Below are 16,214 nucleotides of genomic sequence, written 5' to 3'. Positions count from 1 at the left end.
AATAATTTGCTCTAAGCCATACAGCTAGTAAATGGCAGCACTGGCTTTGAACCAAACAGTCTGACCTCAGAGGCTGACCTCTTACCTATTCTACTATATGTCTCTGAGTTGGAGATTTGTCTAAAGAAGTAATAAAGGACTGATGGCTTTGGCGGGGGGGAGGTGTTTCTTTTTTTTTTTTAACTTAATCAGAGATGCATTTTTGCATTATGTTTTCCCAACTTTCAATCAAATGGAAATGTGCTACAGGCAGGGGACTGAGCTGAAAAGGATCCAAACCTTGGGGTCAGAAAATCTTAAGTTCTAATTTTGCTCTGCCACTTATAGGTTATGTGACCTTGAATATGGCCCTGAAAAAATAACCAAACCTTTAGGCCTTTCCATTTCCTCATTTGCAAACCAAGAAAAATATAAATAAATTCATGGTATTATTATGAGAATTCAATGTGATAAAATATGTAAAGTCTTCATTCTAGCACATAGCAAACCAACCTTCCCAAGGTATATTTACTATAATAAACTGAAATGTTTAGTGGTTCATTCTCTCATTTTATTATTGTTGCATAAAGTTGTATATAGCAATATAGAAAAAGAACCCATGAGATTGTTCCTATGAGTGTGAGTTATTATTATCATTATTATCTTATTAGGTATCAATATGTACATGTACTATGTTGGGATCAATGTGCAAAGAGAGCTAAATTAATACCATTAATATTCTTCTGCTAACCAACTGCTTACTCCAGAAGCATCCACACCAGGCCAAATCTTACCAGCATAGCTCCTGAATGTCATGCAGTTGAAGGACTCTGCACCAGCCACCAGGAAGCCTGACTCACGGCTTTCACACTGTGGGCCTCTGTTTAGCTCTAGTGCTGAATCCTCTTGCCTCTGCAAGCAGGGCCCAGAACCCTTGGTCGGGAGCAGGTGTGCAAAGTAGGGCTGAGATGAGGCAGAAAGGGCTCCAGAGAGGCAATAATCAAGATCCAGGTGGGCCATCCAATTAGCACGGCATTCTGAAGGTACTGGGTAGAGAGAAGCTCCAAGTGAGAAGTCACTGGGACCAAAAGTAGGAAAACATGGGGAAAAGAGGGTTTTAAGCTAAGTGAAATGGCCTTACCTGGATTCTCAAGGCTTTCTAAGTGGCTCCAGCAGCTTCAGATGGGACAGGGAAGAAGCCATTAAACCACTGGTTTGGACCAGCCCTGGCAAGGAGAAGAGTAATGTATCAACCTATCTGGTCACCTCTAAATTTGAACACAGCGTTGAGGTGTAGGTCAACAACATATCTAGAATGACCTTTGGCTTCCAGCCTGGAAAAGGCTGCATTTCCATTGTTCAGACCTGCATTTGTTGTGAAGCTTTTTCATGTACCACTCATCTATTTCTGTATTATCGACTGAGATTTGACCTTTCATGGTTGACCTAAGAGATGGATGAAACCAAAGCTACTCTAGCCATATACAGGGTTACTTTGTTATACTAAGTAGGAAAAATAATAACAACAGAGACTATATTATATACTAAGCACTATTCTGGATGCCTTGGAATATATTATTTCCTGTAGTCCTCATAAGACAGAGGAAATGGCCTGGGAGAGAAGTCAGGGGCCATGCCCAAATCCAAAAAGTATCTCAATACTTGCTCTTGCTTCATTGTATAATACAAGAGCTGACGTGCACAGTCTATGTTGATAATAACCAAAAAGCTATTTTCTTCCATCCAAAGATTTAAAAAGAGCACAGGAACACAAGGTCAGCAGACCTGAAGCTGATTCTGTGTTCTAGCACAGTCTAGATGGACAAAGCACTTTTCCTCTCTTGGAATCCATTTCCTCAGCTATAAATGAAGAGAATAATACCTACATTCATAGAATTGCCTATGAAAATTAAAGGATATAACCCAAGTATGAATATCTGTAAACTCTAAAGCTATAGTCATTAAATGTAATTCAGATATATACTAACCAACACAGAGAGCTATTTATCATAATGCTAATTAGATATTTTTTGGCATGGTCTATTATGAAATTTTCCACCAGAATCTAAGAAATAAACTAACTTTGCTTATGATTATTAGAAAAAGGAAAAAGGAAAAAGGAAAACTAATTTTCCAAATGCAAACTAATTTTCCACCACCTCAAAAACTGTTTGCATTCTTTCAAGGATAGCCGTGGTTTCAAATGTTTGTCTTAGTGCCCCCTATACTCTTAAAAAATATTCAAGACCTCAAAGCACTTTTGTTTATGTGAATTATATCTATTGGCATTTGCTGTGTTAGAAAAGAAAACTAAGAAAAGTTTTAATTATTTACTTATTAAATCATTTAAAAATAGCAATAACAAACTCATTCCATGTTAACACAAAATTTTTATGTTTAAAAAAATTCACTTTCCAAAAAGAAAAAAATTTTAGTGACAAGTATGACATTGTTTTACATTTTTGAAAATCTCTTTAATAGAATAGCTTAAATGAATAAAATCAGATTCTTATTTCTGCTTCCGCATTTAATCTGTTGCAGTATGCTCTTTTTCATTAAAATATAGTAAGAAAAAAATCTTTATATAAATATACAGTTGAGAAAGGAAAGAGTATTTTAATAGCCTTTTGAGATAATTGTGGATATTCTTTGATGGCAAAGCTTGACAAGTGTCATTTCTTAAAGTTTAGTAACAATGTGAAATCTGAAGCCATATTAATGAGCTTTGTGTGCTTTTTACATTAAAATCCATTGGTCTGCCTCACACTTTGAATGGATCTTTAACTCATGCATGATATTTGTAATATGCCAGGTATTGGATATTTGAAATTTCAAAATATTGATTCACTGAGGTATTGGTTCATTGGTTAATATCTTCCAATTAATAAAGAATCAAAAAAATTCTTTATTAATACCACCACTGATCTTATCAGAAACGTCTTTCACTATTGGGAAGCTATCGAACTCACAGTGGCAAATTCCAGTTTCCAAAAGTCTGATTTTCATTGAAAACTTGAGTTTTGGCAACAAATATTATTGGTTGTTTTCTTTGAAATGAACAGCTTTTTTCATTAATTTTCAGGGGGGAAAAAAAGCCAGATTTCCAAGTTCACATAATCATAGGTTTTAGTCATTCTTTCAAGTAAAAATGTGTTTGATTGTTTGTCTAAGTGGATAGTTCAGTTCCCAGCTAGTACAGTTTGGTGCTACCACCTTGATTCATGCCAAGGAGCTAAAAAGATTGCTTTTATACTATCAATGTAAATTTCAACACAGCAAAAAAGACTACTAATGTCTGAGTACCATTACAAAAATAGTTTTCACTTCACAGACCCCTTGAAAGTTTTTAGGGAACCACCAGGATTCTGCAGACAATACTTATGTGCTATTATCTCTTAAGTGTTAAATGGATTCTTTATTCTGATGATTTCCAGGATTTTTTAAACTTTCTTAACAAAAATTGTTAATGTGTGGTAGATTTGGACGTGTAAGGTAGATATGGATGTGTATTAACATGGAAAGGTATTCACAATATATTGTTAATAAAAAAGTAGTTTAGCATTTATACCATAATCACATTTATGTCATCATAAAACATGTATAGTACATATTAATATTTTTATGTATGAATATATATTTATACATAAATACATATGTCTGTGTATAAACGTAGTTCAAAAGTACTTATATCCAACTTTTGTTTTATAATGGCATCAACAAGAAACAGTAAAAGGGTTAGGAGTAATGGGAATAATACTTTCCTTTTTGTTAAAAAGTAAATTTTTCATTCAAAAAAATATTTACTAAACACCTACAATGTGATAGGTACACTTCCATACTTAAAAAATTTTAGCATTTCTTATACAGAAACGATGCTACTCTCATCATTTTTAAAAGTCTTTTTCCATTTGGGACATGGATGGTACTATCCATGGCAATTTAGCTGTTCTTTATTAAAGCCTTGCTTCATCTCTCTCTTTAAAACCCCCACGCTCACCCATCCAGGACAATTTTACAATAATGCAGTTTTTTAAAAAGACTTTTTTTGGCCGGGCACGGTGGCTCACACTGTAATCTTAGCACTCTGGGAGGCCAAGGGGGGTGGATCGCTCGAGGTCAGGAGTTCAAGACCAGCCTCAGCAAGAGTGAGACCCCGACTCTACTAAAAATAGAAAGAAATTATCTGGCCAACTAAAAAAATATATATAGAAAAAAAAAAAAATTAGCCGGGCATGGTGGCGCATGCCTGTAGTCCCAGCTACTCGGGAGGCTGAGGCAGTAGGATCGCTTCAGCCCAGGAGTTTGAGGTTGCTGTGAGCTAGGATGACGCCACGGCACTCATTCTAGCCCGGGCAACACAGCGAGCCCTGTCTCAAAAAAAAAAAAAAATTAAAAGACTTTTTGTTAAAGTCTACATCTACTGCTAAAGATGCATTTGAAGTAAGTGAGTATCAGGATATTATTCACTCTGGAGGATTAATCAGAGATTGCAAGAAGAGTCTTCAAAGGAAGCCTTACAATCCTCTCAAGTTAATATGAGCTCCGTGCTCTTCATTACTGGAATTTCTCTGTATTGTCCAAGAAGTCTTTCTCATCGTCTCTCTAAAATTTTGTGACAACCTTCCTAATGGAAGCATCTGAGATCTGGGGTTTAATTTCTGAAAAGGAAAAAAAGAAAAAATGCAAACATTAGAATTGCAGATGGAAGAAGACTGTTAATAGTCATCTCTACTCAATAGGATACTGTGATCTTATAAAGTAGGTTCATTCTGTAGCTCTGAGGTGTACTTACATACAGCTTAGTATCCTTCAATATTTTGCATGTTACGTGTCGTTTTTAAATATTAATAATGAAAGCGTCTCACTAAGAAGAAAGAATCCTCTAACAAACTTTGAGTAAGAAGATAAATGTTGCGGTCAAACCTCCTGTACTCTATCTTACTTGCTCGAGCTTTCTCCCGTTATAAAGTTTTATCCTCTGACACATTAAAAGCAAGTGAAATGCAATTGAAGCAACTGGGATACTTCAAACAAAATCTAAGTATGCCATCTCAATTCCTTTAAAAACACATTAGGCTAATAATAACCCAAATACACTTAAGTAAACACATTTCTTTTCAATATTTTATACTCCCTGGACAGTTCAGCTCTTAGATTTGCATAAAGATTCCTGTTGTTGGGGTCCAGAAAAACACAATAAATCCTTTTAGGTCCTTTTAGATGCTCCACAGCACTGAACAATTTCATATCATATCTTTTTAAACAGACTCCCTTTGTTTTATCAAATAGCAAGAAAGAACAATAAAAGTTTAGATATTGCTTAGGGCTTTACAGAGTACAAAAACATGTATCTTTCACTAAGTACAAAATTTTTTCCTGTTAGTCAAAATGTTCTCTCTCTCTTGCTCACTCTCTTTCTCCCATTTCTCTCACTATTTGTTTCATTAAATTTTCTCTAAAATAATTCAAGATGTTACTAAGTTAAGTGAATGCCTAGGATGTGGCTATTGTAGGCCCATTCACTGCTAATTTAAAAAAATAATCTGATACACAAAGTGATGAATTAAGCGTGTCGTTATAAAATTGGCGTGTGGTCAGCTGTCTCTGTCAGCCGGGTCTTACCAGGCTCCAGCTGTCATTCACTGTCCACTTCAGTAGCTCCCAGCTGCTCTCCCTACCTCCAGCTTTCCTTCCTTCAACCCATTGCCTAGGCGTTAGCCAGCGTGGGCTTCCTAAAGCAGATCTGATAATGTCACTCTCCTGCTTGACAAACTCTGCAACCCTGCAATGGCTCCACATTTCCCTTAACATGAAGAACAAACTCCTTAGTATGATTTTCAAGACTCAGGCTTCCTCTCCAGCCTTGTCAGGCAACTGCCCTCAACCCTTAACTCTGCTCCAGCCACCTCGTGCTCCTCTGAGCTGCCAGAAGGCCCCTCCACCTCTGGCCACTGGGTCTTCCCTCTGCATTGCTCCTCGGCACGCCTAGTCCCCACGCCGACACACACCATGCCCTCTACCCGCCCGGGGCTTCTGCTCATCCTTCCCATCCCAGTGTCTCCTCAAGGAGGCCTTCCCTGACTTTGAGCCTCGGCAAAATCCTGCTGCCTCTTTCGCATGCCTGCCTCCCCTACTGTAGCCACTTCACACATTTACAACTGCTTCATTTCCTCCCTTCCCCAGTAGGCATTAAACTTTCTGAGGGCGGGGACCACACCTGCCTTGTGGGCTCTAGAGACTCAGCATTTAGCCCTTACATAGTAAGTGATCAAAGATATTTAAAGAATGAATCAGTGACCCAGTCCCTGACCTCAAGAAGCTCACAATGTATTAATAGTGATAAGGTATTCCAACAGTATGGCAAAATCTGTTTTACAATCACCTTATACATGATACCTATGTCTCTTTTATGAAAAAGAAAACGTTTTCACTCTGTAGAATGTATTATTAATAAAAATAAAATTTGAGTAATGCACTTTTATTGTAAAGTATAAAATGCATAAAATACATAAAGTGCCCAAACACCACACGTACTAGGATGTATTAGTGCTTATTTTTTCCAGTACTGGATGTCATATTTGCTCAAAATGTTAGAGGTAGTCCCCTCCCTATTACTTTTTTGTGATCATAATACATAACTATATTGGCTAAACTAGCATCCTTAGTGATAAAAGGGTGATTGCAGATCAACATGAAGCAAACTTTGTTCCAAACTAATGCAACTTTGCCTAAACAAACCCATCAGATACTGACGTTGAATCTGACGTTGTGATGTGCTCTACCTTGCATCTTCTCAAATCAACCCTGCCTTCGTGACTCAAATGCACAATTTCTAGAAATCAAACCCCTTTTTACGTAAGCCAAAGATTCACAGAATATTTGTACTCCACTGCTTGGTGGCAATACTTTATATAAATGAAATTATTTAAATATTGCCTATTATTATAAGCCACCATATTTCCCCATCTCATTAGCACTAATATTTTCTATATCAAGTGAGGTGTTAGTTGATGTTTGTGATAAAATAGTGTATATCATTTGGATCTGGCTGTGTGTCCTCTGGACTCTGCTGTTTTAATTTTTTTAACCAATTGTCACATGTCCAGTAGATAAATAAGCTGCCTGTGACCCCAGATCTTTCTTGTTCCTACACATCCTGTGGCTTAGAAGAGCTCCCTCAACAAGTAGTTGCCCGGAAGCCTTTGTTCATGAAGAAGATGGATGGGAGCCCCAGATGTGCCCACCCTCTAAGAATTGTCATGTCTTATCTATAATGTTGTCATTGTGAATTTATAAGCCATTGGAGAAAAGGATGAACAAAAGCAGCCATGGGGAGACTGATGGAGAATTGACAAGAATTGTGGTGTACAGTTAGGATGCCTGTGGTTGTCAAGGCCTGGGAGGGAGCCGAGAGGTGAGAGTAATGGGTTATGTTTTCACTCTCAGGAACAGGAAAGATTTATCCTAAGCTGTCATGGCTGTGAGTGGATCAATATGAAATCTAAAGAGTAGTAATAACCCTCAAAAGTCATTTGAACCATAATAGAAATGCTGATTATAAGTCCATCAGTCACTTAGATGTAGCTGAAAGGTAAACAACTTTCTGCATGAATCTTATGGCTGAAGCACAAACTTTGGGTTGACTCTTTCAGAAACAAAATTTCACCAACAAATTTTTCTCAAGTCTGTGTCAAAGTATCAAAAAAATGTGCTGTTTTGAAAAGGTATGAAAATAGAGGAACAATATAGTTGGATACCAAATGTTTAAACAAAAGCGGTTAGTTTTTTTCTTTCTTTTTTATTAAACAGATTGCAATTTTATTTCACAAGGTCATAAAATCATGATGTCCAGATCAGTTGTTAAAAAGGAAGTCAGCAGCAGGTGTGGGATGCCAGGTGCACTAGCTGCCAGGGAGAAGGAAAAGGAGCCACTGGAAAAGCCAATGATAAGTCCACCTGTGTTTGAGATTGCCGTGACAAAGTTTCATCCCCCATCTAATATGGCCAGTGCATACAAAAATAAGAACTACTGTCAACAGGGATCAGAAGCAGAACATCAAGCATTAAGTTTTAATTTTAAATAGATTATTTTTTATTTTTCTCAAGCTACAAAGATATAGAACACACAGTTTACCTTTTCCTATTGGGGGTGGGAGAGATTTGTATGTGGTAGGAGTGTTCACTTGCCATTTGAGGATCCAAAATGTTAATAATAAGTCACTTCTCTCAGGTTCATTACTATCTTATACTAACAACCACTCCAGTCCTCTTGCATGGGTGATGACAGTTATAAAACCACCAGTGGGAACTGCTTGTTAGTTTCATCTTGCTTTGGAAATAAAACCAAGACTACCTAATGCCACGAGTTTATCAGATTAAAATATATAATTTTTCAATCATCAATATCTTCATCAGGCAGAAAATAACTTTTATATGTTAGTCATTACATCCTATACTGCCACATTTATAGCTTTTAGGGCCAAGTCTAAAGGGAAGGAGAGAATGATTTCTGTAGAAACAAGAACCTTGCAGCTGAAAGAAAAATTAGAATCACAATTTTCTGTTAAAAAGAAATTTTTGTTTGTCTGGGTTTTTTTTTTTCTTTGAATTTGGTTTTGAGGACGAGGGGGAGTTAAGAAGAATTTAATTATTGTCCTCAAAGTAACGTGGAACATTGCTGAATCTGACATAATTGAAATTTCAAGTTTAATTTTTGTTTTCTGCCTACTTGATCTCAATATGCCACCCAAGTACTGTTCCTTGAAGCATGTGTAACCCCTCTGAGAAGCCACTAGCTGTCCTAGCCCTGTCCTGATGCTTGCTACTTTTGCTGCATGTACCAGAAGTAAATACTTCTGGGTAAAGTGAGGTTGTTTACTGTTTTTTATAGATACGTGATCAAAGGATATAAAGTTGAGGACACGGTAATTAATATCAACTTGAACTGCCTATTGCACCATGGATTTGTCCCCAAAAGTTGAGCTGTTTGATCACTTGTTTTTGACTGAGAACTATAAAAATACCAGCCCTTTGATCAGAAATCCTCTTCCCTAGTCCTAGTGATAGGACCTATCACTAGCACTTAATGCTAGAAATGTAATTCACTTATTTGTTTTTCAAATAAAAGAAACCATTTGCTATAGGGGAATAAGTCCTGAACTTTCAGTGCTCTCATTTTGGAAGCTTATTGAAAAAATGATCTTGCTTTTCTGAGTTTTTAAAAGTAGATTAAATAAAATAAAACTTGGAGGAAAGAATATGAAGAAATGTAAAGTGTATACTATACTTTAAAAATATATCAAAGCAGATAGATGGATAAATAGGAAAAAAAGCAAGTATAATAAAAGGTTAGTGGGAGGACCCAGGTGGTTAAATATACAGGGGCTTTCTGTAAAATTCTTTTAACTTTGCAGTATGTTTGAAACTTTTCATGATTAAATACTGAAAAAGATATTTAAGAAGGTGCATACCTAAAATTGAATTCGTATATTTAAGAAAATGTCACTGCACAATGACATGAGATTGAGTAATCTTAATGGATATCTATGTTGGAGAATTCTTATTTTTAGAAATCTTGGAAAACAGAAAATGTTTTTAAGGAGCATTATACACTCTTCAGATTATTACCTTACAGACCAAAAAGTACCCTAGAGATAGAAAAGCCACCATTAAGGAGGAACTGCCAGGCTATAGTAAAAATTGTATTGTGTTCTGATTCAAGTAGCTGAGACAGAAAAAAAAATTGTATTGTGGATCACTGCCATTTTATTATTCAACTAGTAAGTAATTAGAATATCTATTTTCCCAATTAGATTTAGCCTTTTAGAAAATTTACTAAATATCCAGACTTATGCAATGACTTAAAACAGTTTAAAATGCTGCAACATATTTGTTGTCCTTATGTTTCTTTTCTCTCTCAGCAATGTGCATTCAGAGCTGAGTTTGATTGCCCATGCTTGACCCAAAATTTAAAAAGTGAGCCCTGTGGCTATTCTGTTTTACCATAACATGGTCACAGCTGGAGAGGGGAAATAAATCCTGTGTCTATCTCTTAAAAAGACAAGGATCATTCTTAAAAATGCCAGACTTAACAAGCCCCTCTACAAACGATTCTCTGTAACGATGACATTTCCCTTCAGAAACCTGATTTCCCCCACACATGAGAAAAATTAAAAATATGAAAATTGTTCTTTTAACTGGTAAGACAATTACTTTCTATTTAAAAGGTCTATCTGGGCTGATGTCCTAAAAGGGAGGAAACTCTCAAGCTCTTCTTCCAGGCCTTTTGGGAGAAACTCCTTCCTCATTTCCTGTTTTCTCTCTCCTTGTCTCCTTGGCTCTCAGGGCAGTGGTGTTTGTGGCTGCAATGACACTGTGGATCTTTAAAATGAGAAGGGACATGGGACCAAAATATTGTCAAAGAACTGAGAAGGTTAATATTATAAGGCAGAGTCAAGAGAAAAGGGGCATATTAAATGCAATAAACAAAACATTCAGTCTACCATCTACCACACTTGCCACGAGGGACACAAGCAATAACTGTAGCGTAAATCTCTACATTTAAAAAAAAAAAAAAGCCTTTATTTCCAGAAACGTCATAAAGAAAGGGTAAAGCCCTGACCCAGTCTTTTTTTTTTTTTACAAAGTAGTTGTTAAATGAGTCTTTTCAGTGGCAATTTTATAAATCTCTCAAGCAATCACATTTTGTTTCCTGTTTTTTAATTATAAAAGAAATTCACTTATTTCAAAAAGCACTCCCAAGTATAAAGAGAAAAGCATAGATCACACACAATTCCATCTCCCAGAGAAAAGGACTTTTAGTATTTAGTATATATTCTTCCAGATTTTTTCCTATGAATATACAGCACATAATTGTAAATTTTAAAAGAGAAACAATTTTTCTCCAAAGGGTCTTGACTCTTTGGTACTTCATGATTTATCCCTCCCTCACTCTCTGGTATCTACATTTTCATTTTTTTTTAACTAGTTCCTTCTTCTTGAACTATAAATATGCGCAGTCCTAAGGGGGGAAACTATAACTTTCCCAGTATCCGTTCCCTGTATCCTTTCTCTTTCAACTGGCAGTCTTGCTCCTGCTTTCCCATTTCATTCGAGCTTGCCTAAGGGAAAATGTTAATAAGTCTTTTCTCATTACCTTCATGCCTTTACCACCAATGTATTCAATAATTTAACCTGGCTTCCATCTTTACCACTTCTTCCATTCCAAATTGTTGACTTCCAACTGGTGACTTATTTAACCTTTCATCAGCATTTGACACTATCTAGAATTCCTTTTCCCTTGACTGTATTTCACTGGTCCTCCTCCTGGTCTATAACCATTCCTCCTCTTCATCCATTCCTGAGTTTCCTTATGCCCATTCTTTAAACGCAACCATTCTCCATGCCCCTGGCCTTAGTCCTTGTCTCTTCTTGCTCTACGTTTTCTTCTTTAATGAGTTCATCCACTCCTGCAATTTCAATTATCCCCAGCAAACCATATACCTGCCCTTATCTCTTCTTCCATAAAGACCGCTGTATCCACATGACTGACTGGATCTTTCCACTTGGATGAACTTTCCAAAGATACCACAAACACAGCAAGCATCTTCTTAGTACCTTATCTTCTTTCCCAGCCCTCCTCCTTCTCATTGGTACTTAAGAGAGGGATTGGAGAAAAGCCTCCAGGGAAAAGCAGACATGAGGAAATCACGTTTTAGGACAGGGAAAACCTGAGCAATTTTGCAGGCTATGGGAAGGAAGGTGGTGGAGAAGAGACTGAAGATAGAGAAAATGAGAGGATAGGAATTGAATCCTGACAGCCATGAAGAAGACGGTAGGAAGATCTTTTCTTCTTGCAGCTATATTATATATTCTGCATTTTCCATGTGCTTCTATTAATTCATGTCTACTATGTATCATTCACAGCAGTATTAATGAAAGAAATTTTTGAAATATTTATATGCAAACCTTTACACTTATTTTGACATCTGTAGTTAGGCAATTGGGGCTAATTTATACAATTAGCTAAATCAAGTGTTCCTTTTCCTTTTCAAAATTTCCTTTATATATTCCATTTCTAATGAGTATGAAGAATCCTCTTAATTCAATTTATACACAACTAGTACCTTCCAATTAAAACTCTTACCTTTTAATAAACACATTCTGAAATGAACATGTTACCTCATTTTTCAGGTCTCTATCCCGTCAGATTTTGTTGTTGTGTTGCTTACTTGCAAAATGTTCCTGTATAATACATTCTATACCTTTGCCCATTATGTTGTTTTCCTATAGATTTTCCAAGTTTAATAGAAGTTTATGTAATTTAAGTGAATAAACCCACCTTTCTGTTTTCCTTTTGTAGCAGAGAGAACAAAAGGGTAGGAATCAGGAGGTGCATGGGGTTAAGGAGGTTTGCTGGAAGTCTGCAGAGAGGGAAGGTTACCAGTTAGGCTCAACATCCTTGAGAAAACTACAGATCTAATTCAGGAATATCTAATTCAATACTATTAAAAAAGTTATCAGCACTAACAAAGAACTAGATAGTTCTCCTTCAGTTTAGTCAGATAGGGTTCAGAATGGGGTGGAAAGATGGGAGAACCTGTGATTAGGGTTTCAGAGATTGGACACCTGTCCTGAGCTGAAAGCTTTTTACAGGCATTGTCAGCAAATGAAGACTGTTTCTTTTTTCTCTCCCCTCGCTTCTTCCACCTTCTGTCCTCGCCATTTTAGCCCCTTGCACTAATGCTCCCTGCTCAGCTACACTTAGGGGAACACGCACGGCGTCAGGGCAGCACGCTGAGGCTGCGGTGGAGAGCGGCCCAGTCTCCTTGCCTCAGTGGAGATCCTGGGCTCCAGCGTCTGCCACTGAGGGTGGGAGGAGCATAGGAAGCGTGTTGGCCTCTGGCTTCTCCTCCCACAGAAGCCCTGCCCCCTCACACTTGGACAGTGCAGAGATTAGCTTTCTTTTTGCTTCTAGTTCAGTCCTTTGGCTAATGTGAAAGACCACGCAGAAGCTATGGACTTGCTTTCTGTGCTTGACAAAAGTGCATAGATAGAAGACAGGGATCCCCGGCTGGGAGGAGGGAGGAGAGCTGAAGAGCCCTGCCTGGGCTGGCTGATCTAAGCAGTCAAAGTGGGAAGCTGAGTGCTTGAAAGAGGATTATGCTCGCACTAGAAATAAGCAGTAAGTGAGCGGATACCGTTACGGTTTAGAAAAAGATTAACCCCCCTGGGATCATAGGGTGAACTAGAAAATATTGCTAATTCTAGAGTAAAACTGTAAGGCTCTGGCTCTGTGTACTGTTGTGTGCTGTTTGGAGACTAGGAGCTTAAGTACAAAATCAGAACTCTAAATGCCTCCTCCCACTCTTGGAAAATTCCAATTTCTATTTAGAGTAGTTGGGGACAAAATTTCCTTCCCTGACCTAGCCGCCTCCCAGAAAAATTTACTACTAAATCAGATGAGTTGGAATTATATTGGGGAGGTGGCATTTGGGACTTGCAGAAATTGCAATCTTGATTTATGTTCTGTGAATGCTGACATTATTGTATCTATTAGCAGTTAGTTGTCTATTATTTCTATTAGCAGTGATTGTCAGGAAAGTCTGGGGTGGGGGATTACAAAGGGTAAATAGCTTTTGTGACAAGGAGGCTAAGTAGTCAATATGCATGGGATTAATTATAAAAATTATATAAATAATCAAAGTATTTTTTAAAATATTAAACAGAAATAACAGGGAACATAAAAGTGCATGGATAAAAATTAGTTAGAAAAAGAAATTTTCATTTCAATGACTTTTTGTGCTAGCCAAAAATTTCACAGTGTTTACAAAGTCAAGACAATGATTCAGGAATACTTCAGTTACTGTCGTACATTATTAATACCGTTGCTGGCCAAGATCTGTGGTTCTCTGGTCAGCAAGTTCTGGCAATGAAGCCACTGCTGTTGGCACAAAGAATTCTGGGATGTCTGACAGTGAAATGGATGGAAGGACCCACATTCCATCTCTACTTAATGTCCTTTTGTCCAGAAATCGAGTCATGCAAATGAGCTACTTGGTACGTATACTGATCAATATTTGGAAAGGCATTTCTAAATGTTTTGCATTAGAGGGTCTCTGGACAATATCTTATGGCAATCAGTGGACTAATAGAATACAAAAGCAAAGTGATAGGAAGGAAGTCAGCCTGATTGAAACCAAACTTGTTCTTTTTGTTTTCCATCAATCTTGAAATGGAACCTCAAGTGAGGACAAGAATAATAATAGAGAGAGAGACTGTGGCCATCTGTTCTGTTCTAAGTGACTAAGTTCATTAATATATGAATGAGAATTGGGGTTTTATTTATGCATCCTAATACTTGAAGATTCAGAAATGTCTTTATTATGGTAAAAAAACACACACACACACACACACACAATAGTATGGTTTTATAGAGGAAATGTGTAAATCTGGTTTTTGAAATGGTATAGGGAAAAAAACAGATAAGCATTGTGCCCACAGTGTGAAGAGTTATATCATATTCACTGAATGATATATTTCTTCCCCCAGTGAGATGGGAATCCTAATATGACACAGTGGATGCAAGCATAACAAATATTTTTAATTTCTTTAACCCAAGTTGATGTAGTTAGTAATTAAAGCATTTTTTAAATAAATAACCTTGGACTAGAGCTATGTAGTGAACTTTATTTTCCATTTGTTACTGGTATGAAAAGGGAACTGACATTTCTAGTATTCCCATCAGCTCTTGCATTGGGAGAAAAAAAAAGAATCAGACATTTATCTTTCTCCTGGAGCACAATTGTAAAATGACTGTCATGACCTATATTCATTTCTAACTTCAGACCTTATGATATAGATTTCTCTATGAACAAAATAGATGGGGAGTGGTCATTGGGACAAAAACTATGACAAAATGCCAATAAAGTACATTTTTAATGTACTCTTAAAATGATCTATAGTCTTCCAACTTTTCAAACTACCTAGTTATGAAAATTATTTATCTTTTAAAGATTATTTCTGAGTTGGTTTTTCCAATGTTACCATTCATCTGATTTATAAAGAAATGTTGAAAATCAAAAGATTTGTTATCTGAGTTGTGTAATACTTCTTTTGTTCTTAAAATTATATAAGGCATTAAAACAAAACATTTAACAGTTAAAGTCTTAAGAATAATTAAGTTTTGGTCTTTAAGAAAAATGTGCTGAGACTCTTCAAGGAATTGCTTATTTATCTCAATGTGTTAGAGAATCTTTTCTGAAACTACAGAATGCAAAAGAGAAGTATAAGAACATTGAGAAAAAGATTAAAGGCAGAAGGACCAAGACTAAGCCGAAATAACAAATAATTATAAGCCAGTAGTTTAACAATAAAAACATTTGCTGTTTATATGAGCAATTGACATAAAGAATGATGTTTTATGACTAGTGAACAAGGCTAAGTAAAAACTTTTATCTTTAGTAGTATTAAGTGGGAATTAAGATTATTAATGGATAGAAACTAAATGATCATTTAAAATTATTCTTTCACAAGAAAAGTAAAGAACAAGGATATGGAAAACTAAGCAGTGATGAAGACCTCGAAATAATTGTTGATCAAAAGCAGGTAAGTGAATGCTTACATATATTTTCTATTGTTGTACTGTAGATTTTTGGCACTAAAGCCTTTTGGGTGTTCATCCCTTCCCTGGCACCAGTCTAACTGACGCCTGCATAACAAGATAGATTTTTGAGAGCAGCTAAGCCTCTCCATATGATGCCTCTGATCCACTGACTGATGCCTGATGCCAACATGTGTGTTCTGTATATAAGAATGATGAAAAATAAAGCTAGAACAAGATAAGAGAACTTTTGGAAAATTAAAGGCTCCACTTGATAAAATGAGAAAAAACAACAATGATAATTTGGTTGGAAAAAAATTTAAATAAGAGCATATTACTTTGAAAATGAGAAACACTATCATTGATCTATCTTGTAAAACAATGAATATGATTTAAAGGGGGGAGGGGGTAAAAGACTTTTAAAAACTGAGAACTGTAAAAGATACATATTGCCCAATTTAATTTCTCAGATTGTCTGCAGTAAATATAGAGATGATTTTAAAAACAAAAAGAAGCTATTGAATAGTCTGTAATACAGCCTGTAATTTAAGAAAGCTCTCTAACTTGGATTTTATATGGGCCCATAAGGTGAAATGAAAACTGCTTAATGGACCATAAACAATGACACACCAGG

General features: G+C 36.4%; 1 protein-coding gene across 9 annotated transcripts in view; it reads left to right on the top strand.

The window, feature by feature from the left end:
* Positions 1-16,214, top strand: part of PEX5L (peroxisomal biogenesis factor 5 like) — a 226,217-nt gene that overhangs the window by 42,191 nt on the left and 167,812 nt on the right. For 3 of the 9 annotated variants that reach the window (XM_045539730.1, XM_045539733.1, XM_045539729.1), the window contains exons 1-3: positions 13,141-13,166; positions 13,878-14,037; positions 15,514-15,585. The exons of 3 other annotated variants lie outside the window; for them this stretch is intronic. In XM_045539730.1, the coding sequence (XP_045395686.1) occupies positions 13,141-13,166; positions 13,878-14,037; positions 15,514-15,585 (258 nt within the window). Of the gene's footprint in view, positions 1-13,140; positions 13,167-13,877; positions 14,038-15,513; positions 15,586-16,214 lie in introns of those variants that run through there. 3 more of the 9 variants (XM_045539735.1, XM_045539731.1, XM_045539738.1) reach the window with 2 other exon arrangements.

The sequence above is a fragment of the Lemur catta genome, chromosome 1 (genome assembly GCF_020740605.2).
Source record: "Lemur catta isolate mLemCat1 chromosome 1, mLemCat1.pri, whole genome shotgun sequence".
NCBI lineage: Eukaryota > Metazoa > Chordata > Mammalia > Primates > Lemuridae > Lemur > Lemur catta.
This window is presented reverse-complemented; position numbering and strand designations above follow the sequence as displayed.